This window comes from Strigops habroptila, chromosome 2, assembly GCF_004027225.2.
Source record: "Strigops habroptila isolate Jane chromosome 2, bStrHab1.2.pri, whole genome shotgun sequence".
Lineage (NCBI taxonomy): Eukaryota > Metazoa > Chordata > Aves > Psittaciformes > Psittacidae > Strigops > Strigops habroptila.
The window spans coordinates 71266464-71289988 of NC_044278.2; the positions used below are offsets into that span (position 1 = coordinate 71266464).

At 38.0% G+C, this 23525-nt stretch overlaps 1 protein-coding gene across 4 annotated transcripts in view; it reads left to right on the plus strand.

Moving 5' to 3' along the window:
• The first annotated feature begins 422 nt into the window (after window positions 1-422).
• Window positions 423-23525, plus strand: part of UGGT2 (UDP-glucose glycoprotein glucosyltransferase 2) — an 82765-nt gene continuing 59662 nt past the window's right edge. For all 4 annotated transcript variants that reach the window (XM_030477919.1, XM_030477921.1, XM_030477922.1 and 1 more), the window contains exons 1-8: window positions 423-611; window positions 2464-2546; window positions 10378-10508; window positions 11648-11760; window positions 16883-17057; window positions 19261-19357; window positions 20416-20494; window positions 21154-21254. In XM_030477919.1, coding sequence (XP_030333779.1) covers window positions 460-611; window positions 2464-2546; window positions 10378-10508; window positions 11648-11760; window positions 16883-17057; window positions 19261-19357; window positions 20416-20494; window positions 21154-21254 — 931 coding nt within the window. In that variant the 5' untranslated portion in view covers window positions 423-459. The remainder of the gene's footprint in view (window positions 612-2463; window positions 2547-10377; window positions 10509-11647; window positions 11761-16882; window positions 17058-19260; window positions 19358-20415; window positions 20495-21153; window positions 21255-23525) is intronic.

Consider the following 23525-nt stretch of genomic DNA (forward strand, 5'->3'; position numbering starts at 1 on the left):
AGTACCCTCAGTACTCTCGGGCCAAGCACCACCGGCGGGGCGGTGAGCTCTGGCAAGCACTAGGGACAGGACACTGCCCTGCCTCTCCTCGTAACGGCGCAGCCCCACAGCCCAAACCTAACAGCACCCCGCGAGTAACTCGCTTATAAATGCGAAACTAACAACCACAACGAACCGCGACCGGACCCCACCTCACTGAGGCGGCGCTACCACTGCGCCTGCGCGGGCTCCCGAGCCGCCGGAGAACCGCCCCCAGCGCCGCGTGTCAAGGCGGGAGTACCGACAGCCCCGCTATTTATTCAGCGTCAGCCACTGATTGGTCTCTGTGCTGGCGAATAGCCCAGCAGCGAGGGCACAACACAGCCAATAGGAGCGAGGCAGGCTCTGCGTGGGCGGGGCGCGCACGCCGCGGCGGAGGGGTTCGCGGGAGGCGGCTGGTGCTGCAGCTCCGCTGTCCCCATGGCGGGCTGGCTGCTACCGCCTGCCCTCCCTCTCCTTGTTCTCCTGTGTGCCCAGCCCTGCCTCTGCGCCAGGGCTCCAGCCTCCTCCCAGGCCGTGACGGCCCGGCTGGCGGCGAAGTGGCCGGCGACCCCGCTCCTGCTGGAGGCGAGGTGCGTGCAGCCTCCTCCTCTTCTTCCTCCTCCTTCTGCTGCTGCTTCCCTCGGCCGCCGCGCGGGGCCGTTAAGCCGCGGCAGGCAGCAGCGGCGGTACCGCCCATGGCTGTCTCTTGGCGGGCTGAGGGGACGGGAGGAGGGAGGGGCCCTGTCTTCTCTCTGCTGCGCGGGCTGAGAGGGAAGGTGGGCTGTTGGAAAGGGGTGGCTGCGGTTTCTTCTCTTCTCTCTCAGAGGCTGTCTTAAACAACTCTTTTGGTATAAGGCTTAATTGTTTTCTCCAGTTTTAAAGTGTTACGGCTAGTGCTGGCAGGCTTTCCCGCGTTTTAAGTGTGCTGTTTAAATTGCTTTGCATTTAACCTGAGGAGGAGATGCAGTGGGCCAGTCTGCACAGTCCCTACATATCACCGAGTAACAGTATCTCTTTATCTCGCCCGCATGAGTTTACTTTCACCCAGTGATTAAATAAGTATATATAGAAGTAACTAGTGAAGATGTAAAGCTGTAGTAGTAAACCCCACCTAGAGTACTGCATCCTGCTCTGGAGTCCTCACTGTGGAAAAGATAGGACCTGTTGGAGAGGGTCCAGAGAAGGGCAACAAAAATGATCAGAGGGCTGGAGCACCTCTCCTATGGAGACAGGCTGAGAGAGCTGGGGATGTTGAGCCTGGAGGAGGCTCCGGGAAGACCTTATTGTGGCCTTTCAGTTCTTAAAAGGGGCCTGTAAGGAAGATGGGGAGAGACTTTTTATCAGGGCCTGTTGCGATAGGGTGAGGGGCGATGGCTTTAAACTAAAAGAGGGGAGATTCAGACTGGATGTGGGGAAGAAATATTTTTACAATGAGGGTGGTAAAACACTGGCACGGGTTGCCCAGAGAGGTGGTGAATGCACCATCCCTGGAGGCATTCAAGGCCAGGCTGGATGTGGTTCCGGGCAACCTGATCTGGTTGAAGATGTCCCTGCTCATTGCAGGGGAGTTAGACTAGATGACCTTTGAAGGTCCCTTCCAACCCAAACTATTCTATGAGTCTGTGATTTCAAAATAGGAAGTGAAAATGTTTTCCAGTATTACATGTTTGTGGCTCCTCTGCCAGTTTGGTTTAAAATCCTTTTGATTTGATTTTTAAAATTATTTGCTGCTGTTTGGAGAACTCCCATGAAAGGGAGAACTGCAAGCTTCTGTAATCAAAGGAGTGGCAAATTTCCAAAATAAAGATTTGGAAACAATACGCTTATGCTAGCAAGTTGATCTTTTTGGCAGACTTAAGGAGGTGGAAGAAAAGCAACTGACATTCCCTTAAGAAAAACCACAAAACTAAAAAGCATTACCAGTAAATGGAAGAATGGGATTTGGAATAAAGCAAACCTTACCTCTTATGCTTTGTAAGGATTAAGCAATTTTTGAAAGTGTTCCAGAGATTGAAGATCTCCTCTGCACAGCAAAATCGACATTGTCATTGATAACAGCCTGTAATTTAATTAAAACCTATCACTTGAGAGAGCGTGTGTTATTGTTTTTGTATTTAGGCACTATTAAATAAAGTTTGTGCACTGAATTTCTAACTACATTGGAATATCTGTGGAAAAATAAAGTGCAAAATTGTGTTTATTTCTGTATCAGAGGATAGTTTGCTTGCTTCACAGCTCTGATTGTTGAGTTCAGATTGGAAGTATTTTGTTCAAAATACACCCCTGTTCACTGTTCTGTGCTACGGGGATGTTAGATGGTCATTGAGTACTTAACACTTGGTTGTTGCTGGGCATTTGTTATTTTGAACAACTGAAGTTTTTGCTGTGGTACATCTTTGGACAAAGGCAACCTATAGACAATTAATTTTTATTTTTAAACAGTGAATTTATTGCAGAAGATGGTAATGAGAAGTTTTGGCAGTTCTTGGAAACTGTACGAGAATTAACGGTTTATAAGCAAGGAGGTAAGTTAAACAGCATTATCTTGCGCTATATCTAACTTTTAAACATCAAGCTAACACGTTAACTACTTCCAGTCAGGAAAAGCCTAACTCTTCCACTATTGCTAACTAGGTAGTTTTCTTTCAGAAAGCTGTAGCATATTTTCCCCTGAGAGCTCTACCTCTACAGGAGTTCTAAAAGCAGGGAAAACAAGATAGACTGAACTGTTACAACATGGAAGAGAAGTGTAAAGATTAAAAATACTTCTTAAGTGACTCAGCAAGAGCTTATAGGATGTTCAGACTTCATGTTTTGTGTAAGATGGATGTTTGTAGGGGGAGAGAATCCTACAAATAACTAAAATGAGAATGCTAGCTAAAGGAAAAAATGAATGGCCAAAAAAAGGTTTTGTACTTGTAGGTGGCATAGAGACTGTTTTCTATGGTCAATACTGATGTTTCAGAATAAATGTTTATCACTGTCAAAATAAGATCAAAACCACGCAGCATGATTAGACAGAAGAATATTAAGTTTGCAGAGAAGAACAAAGCACAAAATCCAGCAAAGAAGGCATAAGTGAGCCACCTCAGAAGATGCCTTGGAAAGCAGTTTACTGGAAATGCCGAAGGTAATGAAAAACTTGCAAACCTAGCAGGCTTTACAGCAGGTTGGTGAATATTAGACTTACTTATTAGGTCAATAGATGAACAAGGTGAAAGAAGCTTCTAAACAAGGTGAGGCTATTTCATTTTGCTCTTTACTTCAGAATAGTACAGCTCTTTAGGCATGAGTGGGAGGACCTAACAGTACCACTCAAAGAGACTACAGGTAAGTTGAATGTTGCATTAATAGCCAAAAGCTAACAAGTTGTAGAAAGATCATGCGGGAAATGGCAGTGAGATGGCAGAACTGGATCCTTGTTGTGAGAACATAGCTGTATATGGGAGGGAGGACTTAAGGAAAAACATGCATTAGCAATTGTGACTTACTGAATACAAATCAAAAAGAGACTGTGATGCCCATGTGGATAGGTCAGGGAGAATGTTTTAGTGCTCAGCAACGCCCAAAAAATTACTAGGAAAGGAACAAGGACCCACATGAGAAACATCATCTTGCTGCTTACTATGCCATGATGCACATTTGTGTTGAGTAAAGCATGATGTTCTACATTACTGTCTCTCTGTATTTTTCTTTTCATTTCTTCAGAAAGGATATAGTAGAAGCAGGAGATGTACAAAGAACTGATTATAGTTGGGGGATATCAATTTGAAAGGGGGAAAAAAATTACTGTGAGCTGATGAAAACTGGGGATTCAGTTTTCATCTCTGAGTTCAGAGAGAACCACTGAGAACAGTAGGCATGGGTGGTGAATGCTGCTCAGAGCCATTCTGCATTAGGGGAATGAGGACATGGAAGATGGAAATAGGTGTGGAATTTTACTGGTGGTCAGGTGCTAGTAGCATTTGTTGATGCAAATTCTGTTGACTAATGCTCTTGAAGTTCTTTGTCAATGCACAGTTACACCCTCCACAAGGTTGTGAATGACACAAAACTGGGAAGAAGTTGAGAAGCTGGAGGGTAGAGCTGCCATTAGAGGAGCCTTGGCAGACTAGAGAGAGAGGCCAACAGAAACTGGGAAGTTCAGCAAAGGCATTTTACAGACTTCTGCATGTGGGTTGGGATAATCTCAGCAACAGTGCAACCTGGGCACTGACTAACTAGAAAGCAAGGGGTTTTTTGAGAAACACAGCCAAAGATTCTTCTCAACAGTGAGTTGCATTAAATTCTTATGTCTCGGAAGGCTGACTGCATGCTAGGCTGCGTCAGCAAGAGTGTAGCCAGCAAGTCAAGAAAACTAGTTAGTCCTCTGTACATGCCACTTGTAAAACAGCCTCTGGACTACTGGGCCCAGGTTTGGGCTCCCTGTTAAAAGAAAGAGAAGTCATACTGGAGCAAGTCTAGGAGAGAATGGCCACAATGGTTGAGGAACTGGAGCAGGCTTCTGAGGAAAGGCTGGGAGAACTGGGTTTTGCTCAACCGGAGAGAGTAAGGAGAGACCTTGTATCTTCAACTTCCTAATGAAAGGTATAGAGAAGATGAAAACAGACTTTTCATGAAGGTACACAGTGGTATGAAAAAAAGCAATGTGCACAAGTTGAAACATGGAAATTTCAGTTAGATACTAGGGAAAGTGTTTCTGCCATGGGGTTGGGTAAACACTGGAACAGGCTGCCCCTCTGGAAGGAGGCTGTGGAATCTGTTCTTGGAGATGCTCAAAACTCTGCTGAACAAGGCTCTGAGCAGCCTAATCTAGCATTGAAATTAGATGTCCTCTAAGTAAAAGTTTGGATGAGGTGACCTCCATAAGTCACTTTTGACTTGAATTACTTTTTTGGGTTGTTTTTCTATGAGTGGTTTAGATGCAGCTGGTATTACCTTGAGACAAGGCTGATGTATTAGATGATGTGTCAGGGTTTTTTATCAGCAGCCATCTCTTGTCTGCCTGCTTGGGCCGACTTTCCAAGGAATTTGAAGCTTTAGTGACATTTATTATTAGTGACAGAGATGTCTGTTGAAATTAGCTGTTAGCTACATGCTTTACCTACTTCACTTGGATAAACTCTGTGTGACTGAGAATAAATAAATTACCAGAAGGATTTGCATGGCCTATCTTGCCGATGAAGTATTAAATGCTGGTAGGGGGGAACCTTGAGAATGCACTAAAATAGTACTTTAATTAAGCGTATGAAGCAATTGATGTGTATTTTTATCATTATGGCCAAAAGACTCCTATGTTTATAATGCAGGACAACTCAAAATTCTGTGACAAAGTGGTTTTCCTAAAAGTCAATTCATAGTTGGGGTAGGATTATACAAGCAGACCAATGTTCTTTATGAACAGGATGAGAAGGAAAGATTCTGCTTTACAGGAAAAGAAAGTAGTTTTTAATGAGAAAAATCACACCAATATTGATTCTTCTAACTGAAGAGTATCTTACTGAAGTCAATGTACTAAATATGAAATAGCATCATACTTATCTAGCAATAGTTAAGTCACTTTCAGTAGGGAAATCTGCATTAGACATTTACAATAAAATGGTCAGCTAGAGTGAAGAATATTGATCCCGAAATACTGGAGTAGTACAGTGGTACAGGTGTGTAACACTATAGTTCTGGGAAGAAGTTGGTTCTCTGGATGGTGTGGAAAGGGTTCTGTCTTAGCTGTTGTATGTCAAGACACATTGATGTAGAGGGATGTTCACAGTGCATTAGGGCTGGAATAACAACACTTGAGCAAATTAAATTGGTTGGGGTGATTGACTTCTCAGTTCTGCTCTGGATCATATCAAGAGTAGGTAGGATAGATAACTGGGAACAGTTTAAAACGTTTTTAAATAGAACCACAATAGAATTTAAATAGAAGAACATTTAAAAACGTTGTTTTTAAGTAGAAACATTTTCATAGGCGGTAAAAAATCACTACATCTGAAGCTGAAAATTGGGTTTGTAGGAGAATTGGATTATGGATTTGTATCCCAACCCACTGTTGAGTATTTCAGAAGAGTCATGAAATATTAACGCTAAAAGGCGACTTAAAAAATCAGATACACTGTCTTTATTTTTTTAAATCATTCCTTGGGCGATTTCCAATCTGTTGCTTATCAGTTCTCAAAACTTGTTATTTTAAATTTAAAATAATCAGATCAACATCTGTCGTTAACTTGCTCATTTAAAATATTCAGCCTTAGCAAATTAAGTCTAGTGATGGTCTGGTTAGCTATGATACTTGTAACAGTTTAATGGATTTGGTAGGAACTGTGGATATGGAATTTGGTAAAGCATTTAGTTGGGTGACATATTTGGGTGTTTCAGCATTTTTCTTTGATATGAACTCAAATCAACTTGGGCGTCATTGAGGTTATACAATATGGAAAACATCTGAAAGTTAATTATAGGATACACTGTATTAAATTAGAATGGGGTCTTCAGGTAGCACAGACAGCATTGTGTAAGTCTACTTAATATGCAATATACTTTCTGCCAGGCTCGTGGAAGATTTGGAAGTGCAGATGATGGTATTTTGATGTATGTTATAAAGAAATCAAAACCACAAAAACTTCATATTAAAACCAGCATAGTTACAAAATGCAGAAGATTGTATTTTAAATGCGCTGCTGCTTTTATATTTCAAAAGGTTGATTTAGGAACACAGAGTGAAGGTAAATAGCCAGTTTCCTGCCAACTAATTATAACATGAGTGTTCACTGTCTTCCCAAGTGGTTCATATATTGAATTTTCAGTAGCCTCTTAAATACATTTTTAAAAACCCTCCAAAATAAATAAATAAATAAAAACCCCAACACAAACATATTAATAGGGAAACTATTTTCTCTAAAAAAAATCTAACAGTATATTACGTATATGCAAAAATCATGCAAATTATTTGTTGCAAACTAGAAGACTATGCGTTATTCACAGCCAAATTACATAAGTATTTTTTATGTACGTATCAACCTTAAAGGTTCAAGAGGAATTTGTTTCACAAGCATGGCACTTCCATAATAATCATGCAATAAAATGAAGCATTGACTCACTGCTGGCATCTTGCTTAAATGTCATAGGAATTTGACTGGCCAGTGATTGCTTGAACTGCTGTTACCTGCAATCTCCAATTCTCTAGCTGATCTATAGATACAGATACACACCTCTGCACCAGTATCTCACATCACAGGTAGATTAAAAATCGTGACGATGGTCATAAAAGAAAAGTAAAGATCTGTATCACAGATAGATAGTAAATGTTGATGTTTGAGTCTGTTTAGCTAGCTGTTCAGTTCTTGTAGTCAATCTAACCGATTTGGCTACAGGAGTTGAGAGGGCTATTCAACTGACAAATTTAGGCTGCTTTAGAATGAGCTACATAGCTGTTCAGGTTTTGTTGGCTGCTAGGCTATGTCTCTCTTGGCTAGAATGGAAGTTTACGGATATGTAGGTCATATACATGTGTTCAGATGTCTGGAGCTGTATCCTCTTAATGTTGTTTCATTTATTTATTTTTAAATCAACTTCATTAATGAAGTTAGTGATAATATGCTACCATGCAAGCATTTTACGACCAGAAACATCTGTTTCTCTGGTTCCTTGTAACATCCAAAGAAATTTACTATGACTTCTGCTCTTTGGCATAGAGTGCAATGTTAAAATGTGCCTGGAGGGCAAGTAGTTACCAAGTTTCAAGGAGCAAATACTATGTGAAAATAATTGGCAAAACTGAAACTGTAGTTCTGTATGTAATAAACTTTAAAAAATTGTTTTTGCATTAGGTGGGTTGCTGAGCATTTAATGTCTATTAATTTATCTTATTGAAGTTTAAAGTACAGTTGTAGCCTGAATGAAGCCAGCAATGTTAATGTAAGTTGAAGTAGAAGGAGTAGATGCATGTTTTGATAAATGTAACCTTGTCAATATGTTATACTATCATTTTTGAAGGCACGTGATGGATTATCTTTTTCTTTGCTTATGAAAGTCATCATCTTAGTCATCTTGTAGAGCAAAAATATCAGCTGTTTTATATACAACAGTGAAAGCAGAGCTGGAATTTGTAAGCCAAAGAGTTTAAAGACTTGTGGTAAAAATACTTTATTGAGGCGATATCTTTAGAATTGTATATTTAATAGCTGTTCATTGTGTTCAATAGAATGTTATTTGGGGCTGAGTGGAGAGGCAGAAATTTCAGATCCAATTTTTATTCCCCAATGTTAGACACTTTTGAGATTCAACTGGGCAGGGTGCTGGGACATGTAGTCTAGGTCATGCTTGCCTGGAAAGGCCGGACCAGATGATCCTTGAGGTACCTTCCAGCCTGGTATTCTATGATTATTTTTGTGGAGATAATCTGAAGAAAACTTCAAAGTATAGTTATTGGAAAGAAGTTTCAATCTGGAAGTATTTGCCACTCCCAGATCTTTTACATTCACTGCTTGGAATGCGTGAAGACAAATTTATCTTATTTTAGTTCTGCCAGGGCTATATGTAGGTTTAGAAAATACAGAAGAGATGGGGTTTTCATCCATTGAATGTAATGTTAGACAGTAATGATCATATACAATTTATGGAAAGGCAGCTTTCTGGAATGCAGATGATACCCTTTCATAATCGTTGATTAGAGTTTTTCTAGTGAATTACAGCAAACTCAGCCTTTCTAAAGAATCAGTTTTAAGAAGGAAGAAAAGGCAGAAGGGAGATCCTGGAGGCTTTAAGAACAAGAGAAGGTTAGGGATTGCAAAGAGGAAAGTGACAGGATAGGAAATGCTTAGTTATGAAAATTGTATACAGAACTGCTGGGAGCAGTTAATGGATATTTCCAGAACTACGGCCTGCATGGCTATTGTACATTGTCTCATGTTTTGCTGGAACCTAGGCCATGGTGCGGGAATGAAATTTTAGTTGCTACGCTTATCATTTGATATGAGTACTTCTGAGATCTCCAGCAGCTGAGGCAGGTAAATTCTCACAGGTTAAATCACGGGAAACTATTTTCATGCTGTGTAAAAATTTTGTGCCACTTTGGACCCCTGAAGGGGTTTCCTACTGGGACGATCATTCCCCTTTCACAACAGGAGCATCTTAGAATAAGGTGTTGACCTAAGAACACAGATAAATTCAAGCTGGACAGCTAGATGGTTCATCCCCACAGCTCACTTTCCCTTTGCTGCAAATTTTCACCTTTATAGGAGAATATTTGAATTACATGTGAAAAAGATCTTGAATCACTGCAGTTTCCTGGTAGTATCTATCAATTAAAATACATGCTGACTACATAGATTTGGGGAGGCATAAATTGGCAGTTCTGGACTGTTTCATGCCTGTTTCAACTGTTCCTCCTATGGGAGAGCAATCTCTAGAACAGGGATGGTGCGCAATGCTTGATATAGTCACAGCTTTGGTTCTCTGACTAATTTGCTTTCAAGAATATCATATTGTACAGTGTATACAGCTCAATTTAAAATTTTGGTGAGCATTATTCCTTAAACAGATACAGCTCTTTTTCACAACCTGATGAAACTGTATTACAGCCTCCTTCTAATTAGGCTTCTTTGCCTCACCGTCCAAGGGCTACATGAGAATATTCACTCGAATTTGCCTCTAAAAGAAGAAATGAACGCTAGTTATTTCTCTTATATTCAACCAATGTTCTTTATTATCACTTCTGTTATTTCCAAACACCATCCACCTTCCTTGTTACTCAGAGTCCTAATTTTGGCCTTGAGAAGGCAGATACGCATGGAGGAGGGAAGCCGCTTCACTTGTTACATCCACACTCATACTCTTGTTTATCATGTATCTTTAAGGAAGAAATAGGCTATGTGAGAGTAGCCTAAAGAATGTCACCTTTAGAAGATTTTTATTTATGTAAGTTGCATGGCTGGAGTGTTCCAAGACTAAATGTGAGGAAACAATTTGTGAGATAATACTGTTTGAAAGTAAGCAACTTTCAGAATCTGCATTAAAAGGCTAGCATAAGCTTGACAAAGATAAATCAGTAAGTTCTGTTCAAGACTTTCTGTATGGGTCTGCAGAGACACATTATTGTCTTGAGTGGATTTTTATATTGCTAAAAATGATTTAGATGTTAACTAGTGCTTTTGTGTTTACTTTTGTTGTATTTATGTTGCATTTGGCCTTTCAAATTGGTAGTTAAGGAAACAATTATCAGTGGATAACATTCAAGACACTTAACTTCCAAGCAGTGCTAATATAATATTTGTCTGTTATGTATCATGGGTAGATATGCCACATTATTTATGGCTAAATACTAAAAGTTTGTCTTTTTTATTACTTTTAATTCAACAGATTCAGAGCATTCCTATTACAATTTAATCCTGAAGAAAGCAGGACAATTTTTATCCAATTTGCAAATCAATCTACTGAAGTTCGCACTTTCGATACGGGCATATTCTCCAACTGTTCAGATGTTTCAGCAGGTGACTATATTATATGATATATTTGGTTCATGATTTTATGTGGTATTTTGGCTGTAGAGTAGAGAATGTTCATTATTACGGTTCTGTAAAATATATGCCAACAGTATTTGGAATCAAATGTGAACCATTTATAAAAGTGATGCTTAATAAGCTGGTTATATTGATAGATGCAAATATACATGTTTAATTGTATGGATAGCATTATTTTCAGGGCAGAATTTTTGGAATTGTTCACTGTTAAAACTCAGGTTGTGAGAATTTTGAAAAGCATTGCTTTTCAAAAGACATTTTCAAAGTAGGAATTTTCCTGTAGCTTCAAGTAATTTATATTTTTTACTTAGTGGACATCTCATACCTCTCATTATTTTAGTATTTGAAAAGTTGAAATATAGAGTAGTCAAGTACCTTGTTTGTTAGTGAAGAAGTGTGAAGACATAATTTCACTGTTCCTGTAGCCTAAAACTGCTCCTCCTCCTTTTAGCAATGCCACCTTCAAGATAAAGTGAGAAATCCATATTTCTAAAAGGTAATAAGCTGTAATAAAGTTAGGGGGTTTTTCAGGTGTTCTCTGGAGGAATATAATCATCTCAGGCTAGTAGCTTTTAATTTTTATCTTTCATCTTGTGAATCTAGAGTCATTGATAATGCAGTCATATGATTCCCACTTTACATGGGAATAGCTGAATAAAGTTAAAAATTAAAAAAAAAAAAGGCAGGAGGGTGAAGTGGGAGGGAGAGAGAACCAAAATTGGTGTTGATTGTTTGGGATTTTTTGGTTAACAGTCAAATCTTTGTACATCAACATGATTGCTCATAGTGACTAAAATGAAAAATACCTCAGAGCACAGCATATGATTTCAGCTTTTGGTGGTTTCTCAGCTCTGTCTTTACAGAACATAAATGGACTTAAATTTTCTGGAGTATGACTGCATTTGATAGACTGCATTTGATAGACTACATCTCACAAAGGTTATAAGGTCTTAATCTTCTAATATTTTCCACATGTAGCCAATTTTGAATGAGCTTAATTAGAAACACAACTCAATGACAGCTGATCAGTTATTTTAATCAAAGGGATGTGAGTTTAACCTGAAGTGCAATCAGAGCGTTCTGGTTGAGTATAATTGTTGACATATTAGATTGCAGCTGATGAACATCCACCAGAAGGCTGCAGTGCATTTGTGGTTATCCATGAGAAGCACACCTGTAAGACTAATGAAATAAAAAAGCTGCTGAAGAAGGCTACTAAGAGGTAAATTTAATGATTTGTTTTAAGAGGAAAAATAGATTACTGAAGTTGAAAATGTATTATTGCATATATACTTGTAGTATTTTGAAGTTTTGTGTTCTACTTGATAATGCCAAGCCCAAAAATCCCAGTTTACTGGATATTTAAAGACTTACCCATTTAGAGTATATGTTATTTTAAGATTTACTTTTGGTTTTGAAATATTTTAAACACTTACTGTTATGAGAATTCATCAATTATCATAGAATCATTTAGTTTGGAAAAGACCTTTAAGATGGAGTCTGACTGTGAACCTGGCACTGCCAAGTCCACCACTAAACTATGTCCCTGAGTGCCACATCCACATGTCCCCCAAACACCACCAGGGATGGCAACTCAATCACTTCCCTGGGCAGCCTGTTCCAATGCTTGGCAACCCTTTTGGTGAAGAAATTTTTCCTAATATCCAGTCTAAACCTCCCCTGGTACAGCTTGAGGCCGCTTCCTCTCATTCTGTAGTTGTAACTAGGGAGAAGAGACTGACATCCACCTCGCTACAACCTTCTTTCGGGTAGTTGTAGAGTGATAAGGTATCCCCTGAGCCTCCTTTTCTGAATCAAAGTAGGGTTTTAAAATCATAGAGCTTTCCTCCTCTTAACTACATGGGTATTTTCATATTTCCTGGTGTGGCATAGTCAAGTTTGAGTTAGTATACTTTCTGTACAAACTTATCTTTTGATGCGTCTGAGACAGTACTTCTGCTGACAGACCTTCCTACGTAGTCAGTGCTGCTGGATTGTAAGGGCTTGGTAGAGGAGTCTACCTCAGTTGGCATAATCTTTCCTCATCTTGTGCTAGACTTTGCACCTATCAAGCATTTTTGCAGCCTTTGTCCTGTGGAAACAAGCATCAGTCCAGAATGAATTTATATCATGAAGTAAAATATGTAGAACCTATCAAAATAACAAATAATAAAATAATGAAAGCAAAATGTTTAATTTCTATTTTAAAAATTTGATAATTTGTATTTTTTCAAGACCTGTGTCACATTTTTTTGGTTGGTGAGTTGGGTTTTTTTTCTGCAGTGCTCAAAGTCACCATAATATACATTAGTGTCCATACCGTCAACCACTTCATGGAGATATGTAGAATTGGAAGGTGATATAGTAGGGCATATTTCTTGGATTTTGCTTTCCATCAAATATAAACTGGGGAAAAAAAAGTGAAAACCTATAAATTTGTCTCTTTAGGGCTGGTTGCTTCTGAAAACAATTTTGTGTGCTACAGGAGTTACTTGTGGTATTTTCTAAGTCCACTGACAGAATTACAACCTACTAAATCATTGTCTTTTACTTATTCAATAATTGTGGTTTTTGCAAAAACACTTCACTTCTAGTTTGCAATGTCCTATTTTTGACTATTACATTCTGCCTAACATGTCTCTTAGATTCTAACATAAATTATTTGTACTGTATTTTGCCCTTTAAAATGATGTTGAATTCTTCTGGTCATATATTAAGGCATCATGAGACCTTAACATTTTATCACTATTCTAAAGCCATTAACTGGATTCAGCACATTCTCCTTTCTGGAGATACTATCCCCAAATTTACAAGATTCTGAAAAATCACAATACTAAACAATAGAACCCTGAAGTATTCAGAATTGAAAGAGTTAGAAATCATTAACTTCAAGAACTCGCAACAAAGCTGAAGTTCTTTCTGTGAAATTGTTCTTCTGTTTTGAATTGTTTTGTGTGCACCACTCATATTCCAACCTTCAGAGCTGCAGGGGCAAAATCTTGATAAATTTCCTCTGCTCCCCCCCCCAAAAGTAGCTCAGATATTTACAGTTCCCAGATCTAGACTTTGAGAAAAACATGTTCACCTTCAGATAATTGTTTCCATTATTATTTCCAGTGGTAGTCTGGGTAGCAGATGTGTTTCACTTGTGCTGGAGACGTTTAGCCTAGGTGATATAGATAGGGCTCTGCTCTTGTTCTTCCTTTTCAATATGGTGAACAACTGATATATGAGAGTGTGCCATCTTACTGCTGATTCCTCTAAACCAGTATTCTTTTCCTCTGTGGCTTTTATGAAAAGAGATATTTTTGTTTTATTGATTCCCTTTTTCCTTTGAAACAGTTTTCCTTTGTGTTTCACTTTTTGTTTTTCTGTCTTCTGTCTGTCATGACTTCCACTTAAGCCAGGCCAACTTAAGCTAGGCTTTCAGTTGTGTCCTAAAGTTCCCCATATCAGAGGAGGACACTAGAAATGTTCTGGGTTTAGGGATAACAGTTTCAGATCTCACTGAAAGAGAAAGAAGAGACTGCAGCATTATTTTGTGCAGATCCGTCAGCTCAACTTGAGATCCAGGAAGTCTCAGGCACTTTGGACTCAGGAGAGCCGTAATAGTTTGCATGTCAAGATCAAGGTTTTGCTTCATCCAGTCCTTTATGCAGCAGCTACTGTGATGTTATTGCAATGGATTGCATGGTTCTAATTGGAAGTATTTTGTGTGGAGGTGGAATGGGCTGCTCAAGGGCTCTGGATATGTCAAAAGAAGATCTGTTGTTAAATGGTTGAGATTGCTTATCATGCGAACTGTCCAAAACACAACACTAAGTTTTACAGGGCTTTTGCTGCCAAGAGCGGAAGCACTGATAGGAGTCACATTTTGCTCAAAACTGTCAGTGCCTCAGAAGGTTTGTCAGTATGCATGTCTGCTGTCTTCTGTCCATCACATTCCTTCTGAATCCCATCTTGGCAACTATGTAAGCAAGTGTATAGTTGCCTGTACTACCCTAGTAACTGGTTAGTGAGTGGTGAGCTTCACATACGTGTTTAGGGGTTTTTTAGTCCTTTTTTGTTTTTGTCTGCCCAGCTGCTGTTCCTTCCCTTTCAGGCAGCCTTCTCATGAGATTGAATCTCTTATAGCAGGAACTAGCTTTCAACTCTATCAGTTTCTTCTCCTTACTCTTCAATGTTGAAGAGAAACAGAGAACAGAGGCTTATCTTGGATTTATAAGGGCTGAACGCTTTAATTCTCCAATCCAAGGTCATTATGGTAGCCCTATAGAGTGTTATTTCAGTGCAGCACTTAATTATCTTTAGTGAAGTGTGTTCATGATAGCATAAAATGCTTCCTTTGGGACTGTCAGTGTTCAAGAAAATCCTGGCAGCACTTTGTACCCATCTTTTGAGAGCAGGAGTCATTCTTATGCTATACCTAGGTAACTAGTTAAGAAAAGAGAAGCTTCCTTGATTTAGGTTTTCAGCTCTCTATAAGCGACTATGGCAGTCTCTCTGCATATGAGAAGGAAGTTGCACAAGTCACATCCCATATGTATGCTTTCACTGTGGCAACTCTGGATCAGTTCTTGAACAGAGCTTACTCATTCAAGTGTTGTTTCAGGCTCCCTGATGACACCTACTTTGTCTGCCTTGTCCTGTGATGATAGTAGGAAAGCTTGTCTGATACTTCTGTGATGCATGGCTACATGCACCCAAGTTGATTCTCAAACCAGGCCCCTTCTTTTGTCTCTGCCTTACAGATGTGATCTTTAATTGCATATTTACCAATCTATGTAGGATGTTGATGTTAAGCCCCTGAGAAACCTGATACAAATTGTCTCTGCTTTGAGTGAGGGTTTGGAGCAGATGACCTCCAAAGGTCCTTTGCAGTGTAAATTATTCCATGATTTTATATTGAAGATGTTCTTAAGTTGTGTTCTGCTCATGCCTTTCCAGTGTGACTTTTCAGTGAGCGTCTACTACACGCATTTCTGTAGTGTGTGTTGGTTGAACGTTTCTGAACTTGTCTCAGGGAGGTTTGAAGGAAGTTTACTGGTCTTCCAAGTGCGACTATACAAAGGCAACTTTGAAAAAGTGTACTCATCGAAAATTATCACCTTGAGTAAATTATTCAACCGTATCCTGTGTTCCTTTTCCATCTTTCCTAAATGTCCTGGCTCTGGCTGGGGTAGAGTTAATTTCTTCCTAGTAGCTGGTACAGTGCTGTGTTTTGGCTTTAGTCTGAGAACAATGCTCATTACACACTGATGTTTTAGGTGTTGCTCAGTAGCACTTGCCCTGACCAAGGACTTTTCAGTTTCACACACTCTGCCAGTGAGGAGGGGCACGGGAAGCCGGGAGGAAGCAGAGACAGGACATCTGACCCAAGCTAGCCAAAGGGGTATTCCATACTACAGCACGTCATGCCCAGTGTATAAACCAGCAGGGATTGACTGAGAGGTGCCAATCTCTCCTCAGGCACAGGCTGGGCATCGGTCAGTGGGTGGTGAGCAGTTGTCGTGTGCATTACTTGTCCTTCTTGGGCTTTTTTCCTTTCTCTTTTTATTTATCTTTTTTTATTTTTTTTTCCTACTAATTAATACTGTTATTACAATATTTTACTTTATTTCAATTATTAAGCTGTTCTTATCTCAACCCATGGGTTTTACCTTTTTCTGATTCTCCTCCCCATCCCCACTGGGGTTGTGAGTGAGGAAGTGGCTGCATGGTACTTAGGTGCTTTTAAACCATGACACCAGGTTTTAGTCAAAAGATGTTTGCAGTCATCTAAGAAATCATTGCAGATATAGAAAGCATAACTTTTCTAGTCATGGCTTTCAATGAGGACAGTAGGTAGTCAAAATTTGCAAAATTAGGTAGATTAACAGAGCTTGATGGTGTTAAAGAAATATAACCCCAGTTAGTTTCCATATGTGTTAGCAGCTGTCTCAAACTTCACTGATTATCCTTCTGCTACTCAGTTACTCACTGATTGCTTTGTACATCTCTAATAGATGTAATGAATCATTTAAATTAAAAGCTTCAAGCTGTAACTGATTGTTGCACAAATCTCCAAGTGTTATGCTTTTCATTTGCTCTTTATGTTGCGATTGGATAAAATATATGAAATTATTTATGGTTGATGCTGATTTTTCAGTTTCTTAGACTTTAATTTGCAAATTTGGTGTTCTAAGTTAGTTTGTGAGCAATCATGATTATTTTGTGCTGATTTTAACATGGCTTGTGTATTTTTAGCCCTTATTAGATTTTTCAATTACGAAGTAGAAAAACTGCCGCTGTTTTCATTCTTTTTCCTGAATGTATGGTATCACAATTCTTTCTTTTAAAACCAGACCAAGACCATATCTTTTTAAGGGAGATCATAAATTCCCAACTCTCAAAGAGGATGGCCCAGTGGTTGTTCTTTATGCAGAAATGGGTACGAAAGACTTTGTCAAATTCCACCGGATTTTGTCTGAGAAGGCACAAAAGGAGGAAATTGTTTATGTTCTCCGGCATTATATTCAGGTATGCAATTCCAATTAACATTGGTTCAGTGAACTGTTAGTATTCTGTGTTTATTTTGCTTGGGTTTTGGCAGAACACATTTTCTACATTTGCTTTTGCATTTGCCTAAATCGTATGCAATATATATTCTTATTTTAAAACTTTCTCGTTGAAGTGATTCACCTAATACAAACTTTGAAGCTAATAAAACATTATAATATTACCTAATCCTGCATGCAGGCACTGTTTGCATCACTAATTGGTCTTGAAGTATCTCTTTTTGCATTGTATGTCTAGATTTTGTATGTTGTATGGAGATCTTGGATGAATCTTGGTGCAGGAGACTGAACATACTAGTAACAAGAATTAGAAAAATGGGACATAGGATATAAAATAAAGTTTAAAAACGATTAATTGTACTTTAATTTTCTATGTTCTTGGTATAATCTGTGTTCATTGTAGTACAGTACAGGCCATCACAGTCAACATCATTGACCAGTTTTTTGATGCTTGCATTGCACAGTGTCAGTATTTTAAACATAATGTTTCAGAATGCTTTTCTTAACTTACTTTTCTCTCTGAAACAAAACAAGACAAATACCAGTACATGGAACTACATGGTCTACAGTTTTGGTTACTGGAAGGTTTTAGTAATTTGTATTCGAAGTACAGCTCTTAAATAGTGTGGCTAATACAGATATTTCAGGGACATGAGATCCATAGTTTGCAGATGATTTTGAGTTATTTGCTTACAGTAATGAAATAGAGAATTTGAGGAAACCAGTCTTAAATTCTGAATTGTGTGTGGTACAGTTTTTACTGAACTTTATGTTCCTTTGTGCACTCTTATTTTAATTAAATACCTACAATCTCCTTGCTCTGACCAGTTTATGCACCGTGGTCCCCCCCGCAATGCGGATTACCTTCCTTCCTGGGCTTTTTCCTCTCTCTCCTCAAGACTGCTCTTCTCTTTTCTACCTTCCTCACAACCTGCGTTTTTATTCTTGGCTCCCACTGAGACAATTCTCCCTCCTTTTTTACATTAAATACCAGAAGGGGGAGCATTGAGAGCAGAAGACGTACGGTCTTTCTGCTGTTTGGTTTTTTGGGGTTTTTTTGGTTTTTTTTTCGCAGTATCACTGCGTGCAGTGCTCTCTCTGCATAGATTTGCTTAGAGGACCAACTGGGAAAACCTCCAGCCCTGCTGGGTTTTCAGTTGTGGGCTGGAGGATTCTTAACACAGAAGGATTCTTACAAATCGCAAGCTAAAGGTGAAAGGCTTTGAAGAAATTGCTGCCACGCATGTGCAAATTGTGTTTTGGAAAGGGGCCTTTCATATATTTTGGGCAAATTAGGGCACATTTTTGGAAATAACTGTGGCCTGAGTGATTATGCTATTGAATGTCAAACTTCCACTACACAGCTAGAAATACTTGTTATTTGTTTTTAATAAGTAGCAACCTGGTTTTAGTTGTGATACTTTAATACATTTTCTTAATCCTCCTTGCAGAAAGTGATTAATTCTTTCATAAAAACTTTTTTAAATAATTGGTCTGATGCAGAAATAGAGCATTTCCTCCTGACATCCTGAAAGTCTGGCAAAATTACGAAGAAATTAATAACAATGTAAAATATTAATTGTAAGGCATCAATAATTGTATAGGGTGCTACAAAGTCTGCCTCTAATCGTAGAATGGTTTGGGTTGGAAGGGAACTTAAAGATCATCTAGGTGCAACCCCCCTGCCATGGGCAGGGTAGACCAGGTTGATCAAGGTCCCATCCAGCCTGGCCTTGAATGCTGCCAGGGATGGGGCAGCCACAGCTTCTCTGGGCAACCTGTGCCACTTATCATAGTGAAGATTTTTTTTCTAATAACTAAATGTACCTTCTTTCAACTTGAAGCCATTACTCCTTGTCCTGAAGGACTGTTCTAGTACTTCTAATACTATGTGAAGAGACTGCCGTTTTGACACGGCCTTTTTGCGGTCTGCAGGAGGTCCTTACTCTCTGTTACACACCTTCTCAATGGACTGTCAATTTGTCTTACTTGGTTCTTATAATTTGTTTTGTGTAGCATTTAGTATTTTGAATCATAAACTGAAAGATGAATTTAACTTATGACTGCCATAACTTTTTAAAGTTACAGTATTAGATATTGTTAATCTCCTATAAATACAGTTTTTTAAGTTACATTTTTTGTTCTGTTAAAATAATATCAAACAGAAACCAAGTTCCAGAAAAATGTATTTATCTGGATATGGTGTAGAACTTGCAGTAAAGAGCACAGAATATAAAGCAGTAGATGACACACAGCTCAAAGGTATGTGGTGGGCTTGCTTTATAATATCTCATTGGAGATACTATTGAAACGTGTTATAATCTTCGGTTATAAAGTCAGTTATGTTTTGAAATACTTTATTTCTTCTTAGAGAAGGAAGTCTCAAGCATTAGGAACTAAGAGATCAAAATATGTGTAAGCATTTGTAAACAGTTGTGCTTAGAATATATAGTTCATTACCTAACCTCTAATTGTTGTTTTCTATGGCTCTTCAAAACGTAATCCATTCTTCTTCCTTTCAATAAGTACAAGATTGTTTAACCTTTGTTCTTTATGTACTTTATGTTTGTTGACATATCTTATCTGCTAATTACTACAGTATCTGCAAATCAGTGTTTCAGGGGTGAGGGGTTTTTTTGTGAATTTGTGTGGAAATACTTTCACAGTCGTCTGTTGGAAAGATGTGCAGGATCACAGAATTTAGTACCATTGTATGTTACTGCATGTTGAAATGGGCCATTTACCACAGAAAATGGTAGCTATAGAATTTTGATACAGAGAAATTACTTTGCATGGACATTTACAGGATATAGAGAAAGTTAGCTAACTCTCCTTGGTAAGGCTAAGGTTTAATACCCTTTGAATCAAGTCAAAAATAGTTGATTTTCTTTAAGGGAAGGAAGCTGATCTCTGGCTTATATGAAATGCTAGCTGGAGATTCAAGTACTCTAAAGTCATCATGCTTTTCAAGCATAAATTTAGTAGTAGTTGGCTGATAAGAGTTATACCTTACCACTTAATCAAACTGAGAAGTGGCTATTTTGGGAAGTGAACTATTTAACCATATCAATTTCATTTATGTAAAAAATGAAACCATTGGATTAATTATATTTAAACATTAATTTGAATGTTGATAAGTTCTGTAAAGTGATTCATTCTGATGCCAAAATATGAATGCATAAGTATAAATCTAATTGAAATTACATGTCAGAACGGCAACTTTCTGATTGTATGTTTCTGTTAACCATTCTATAATTCATAAGAACATAAAACATCAGTAATTTTTTGGTTTATATTGTCTATATGTGCTACGCATTCAGGAGCAAATGAGACAAAGGAAGATGAAGATGAGGAGGAGGAGGAAAGTGATGTTCAAGGATTTCTCTTTGGCAAATTAAAGTGAGTTGATAAAAGTTATAATTAAACTTCTACTTTTGTTTCTGGAACCTGAACCAAAAATATTTAGGTTTTTTTAGTAGAAGTGAGATTTATGTTGGAAATGACTTTAGTTTTCACTGGGCACCATGCTCTTCTTCAGTGATTTGTGACTAGTGATTTGTATGCTCAGTAGCTGGATTTTGTCAGTGATAGTAGTTTATAAAAGATGTTCTCAGCATTGTCTCGCCTACATCCTTTGTAGGTAACACAACAAACTGTACAGTTACAGTTTATAGTACAGTTAGTATACAGTTAGTTATACATTATTCTATAGTAAAGCAACTATACTGATTATATACACAGTATTAACACACTTCTATTTTATGTTAATGCTATTTAATCTTTAAGTTCATTTATTCCATCAAAATTTATGTGACAGGGTTTGAGACAGAACACTACAAAACACTGAACTCCTCCTTGTAATTAACTGGTTTTTAGTCTTCAGAAATCATCTCTTCTCACCCCAAATCCTCATTTTTGTCGTAATAATGAGTTAAAATTTTAATTCTTGCTTGTTACCTTAAGAATATAGTATTAGCTGTGAGCAATCCAATGGATAAAAGCAGATATTGATGTACGTCATTGATGTTATTTTTTTTAAAAAATATGGTTTATCATAGACAGATGCATCCTGATCTGAAAAATAATCTGAAAGAGTTTAAAAAACATCTAATTGAAACTACAGACAACATGGAACCACTGAAGGTTTGGGAGCTACAGGGTATGTATTGCATTTTTTTTTTTATTAACACAGTGCTCTCTTTAATTTTCCTTTATTATGTTGTATCAGCATTATGATAAAAGCTTCTTTTAGAAAGAGACATATGGTTTCATAAAAAGGCAGTATTATCTCAAATATTAAAGACGACTGTGTTGCTGTCTTGTCCTAGTATTATATGCTAGAAATTAAAGGAGCACTGAAGTAATTTTATTAGATGGAGCGTCATAACTAGCTTTACTGATTTTAAAGACAGGAGTTATTTTTCTGCCTGATGTTTTATCTCAGATATTCAGTTTAGTTCCAGATATTTTTTTGTGAGGTCAGGCAAAAAGTATAATTTTGACGTGACTATTGCGTTAAGACAAAATGCAGGTTGAGACAGTTTATTTTCTTTATAAATTCTAACTTTTATCAGTGTACTGGAGTTCACGTTGATACTTTTTTTTTTTTTTTTAAAATACAACATCAAATGGAAAAACATGCTTTTAAAAGCTTTCCTGTGGAAAAGGAGAACAAATATGTATAAGTTGATTTCTAAACAGCTTCTGTGTGATGACCTGCAGGACATTTTGTAGCTTGAATAGAATTATGCATCACTCTAAAATATGCCCCTAAAGTATCAAAATGTCATAACGCTTAAGTTTAGGCAACTAAATTTTGCCTGTTACATTCTTCAGTTTTAGGGGACAACCTGTTTAAAACTGATTTGTCTACACTACTATAATAGTAGTGCAGTGAAGGAGACAGTCATCTGAAGTTCAGGATTTTTTTTGGGACCCTCACTATAACAGAGCTTGTTAGCAGTGTCCAGTCTGAAACTAGCTATTTGAGATCATTGTAGTTCACTTACAGTCTTTTATCAATGAACTCCGCTTCAGCTGCAGAATTTATCTTGGTCCAAAAAACTATTTTAAAAAAATTGCATTTCAGTTCTAAGAAATGTACTGTGCAAATAAAAGATAATTCTCTTTTTGTCTATTTAAATTGTTTTTTACATGATTGAATATCACTCTGTTGATGTTCAAACAGAAGCAGCTGTGAAACTTTGATCCTTTTGGTGTCTATCTTCACGAAAGCCTATGCAAGGTTTAGTGCTCTATTTAGTGATGGCCTTTTCTGCAGTGTCATGGATAGGTGTTGAGAGTGTTCGGATGCTGTTTGTTCAGATCCAGGAAGACTGGTACTGGCTTGTGAGAAGTACATTTAGGGCCTTTTCAGGCAGGGGGTCTTCAGCCCTCTCTTTGTACGGAGCAGTTGTTTTGTTAGTCTTATTCCTGCTAGTTCATTCTTAATGACTAATTACAGTGGCTGAGTAGTGGCTCAGCTACTCTTTGATTTCCTTTAATTAGCTTCCAAGTAGAAATGTAACTAAATTTATCCAAAACTCCCTTCACCTATGGGGCATATTTCTATTTATAAATGACCATTTATAAATACCTTACTTATACATACATTCACGAGTTGTCTTTCAAGAGCCTTTATGTTTTAAATAGGTAATTAGCTTTACTATTCATAGTGAAAAATGATGCACAGAGTACCAATGTGGTATTCCCTTTAATAGTGCATTCTTTTATCTGTGTGAACAGCCTCTTGATCTCTAGTGCTTCCTTAGATTTCAAAGCATACTCTGTGATCAGTTTTAAGCTCAGGATCATCTTTTCACCAAAGTGTCCTACGCTGCTCTCTCAGCTGTGTTAGGGTGCCGCAAAGGGAGGTCTGTAAGTGACAGTCCCTGACCAGAGATAAGCAAGAAGGTAAAAAGACATGTCAGTTTACCTCAATGGGATTAGAGTATTTGTACTCTAGCTGGTCAGCATAAATTAGAAATGACTAACAAGTTATGAAGGATTTTAAGTGAATGTCGTAAGTATTTAGCAGGTGAAAGATCGCTATCTATAGTAACAACAGCAATTGGGTATTACTTCACCTGATCACAGCTTATGTGGCTGTTGAAAGGGATCTGAAATGTTCTTTTTGAAAATGGTCATCTCTTTATACTTTTTGTTAAAAGTATTAAGAAATACCAAGTTAACATTCCAACTCTCAGGCTCACTTTTTCTTCCAGCCAAGGCGTACCTAACCAGCCTAAACTAGGAATGTGTGCTATTCGCTTTTCTTCAGCCCCTTTTTTTTTTAATTCCAAATTGCATCATAAAGATGGTGTGAAGTTAATCTAGGCAGCATCCTCTATTACTTTCTGCCCAGCAGTTTGTACTATATATGGTATCAGCTTTCCTCAAACTGAATAACCTGAGGCCTTCAGTTTCTGCT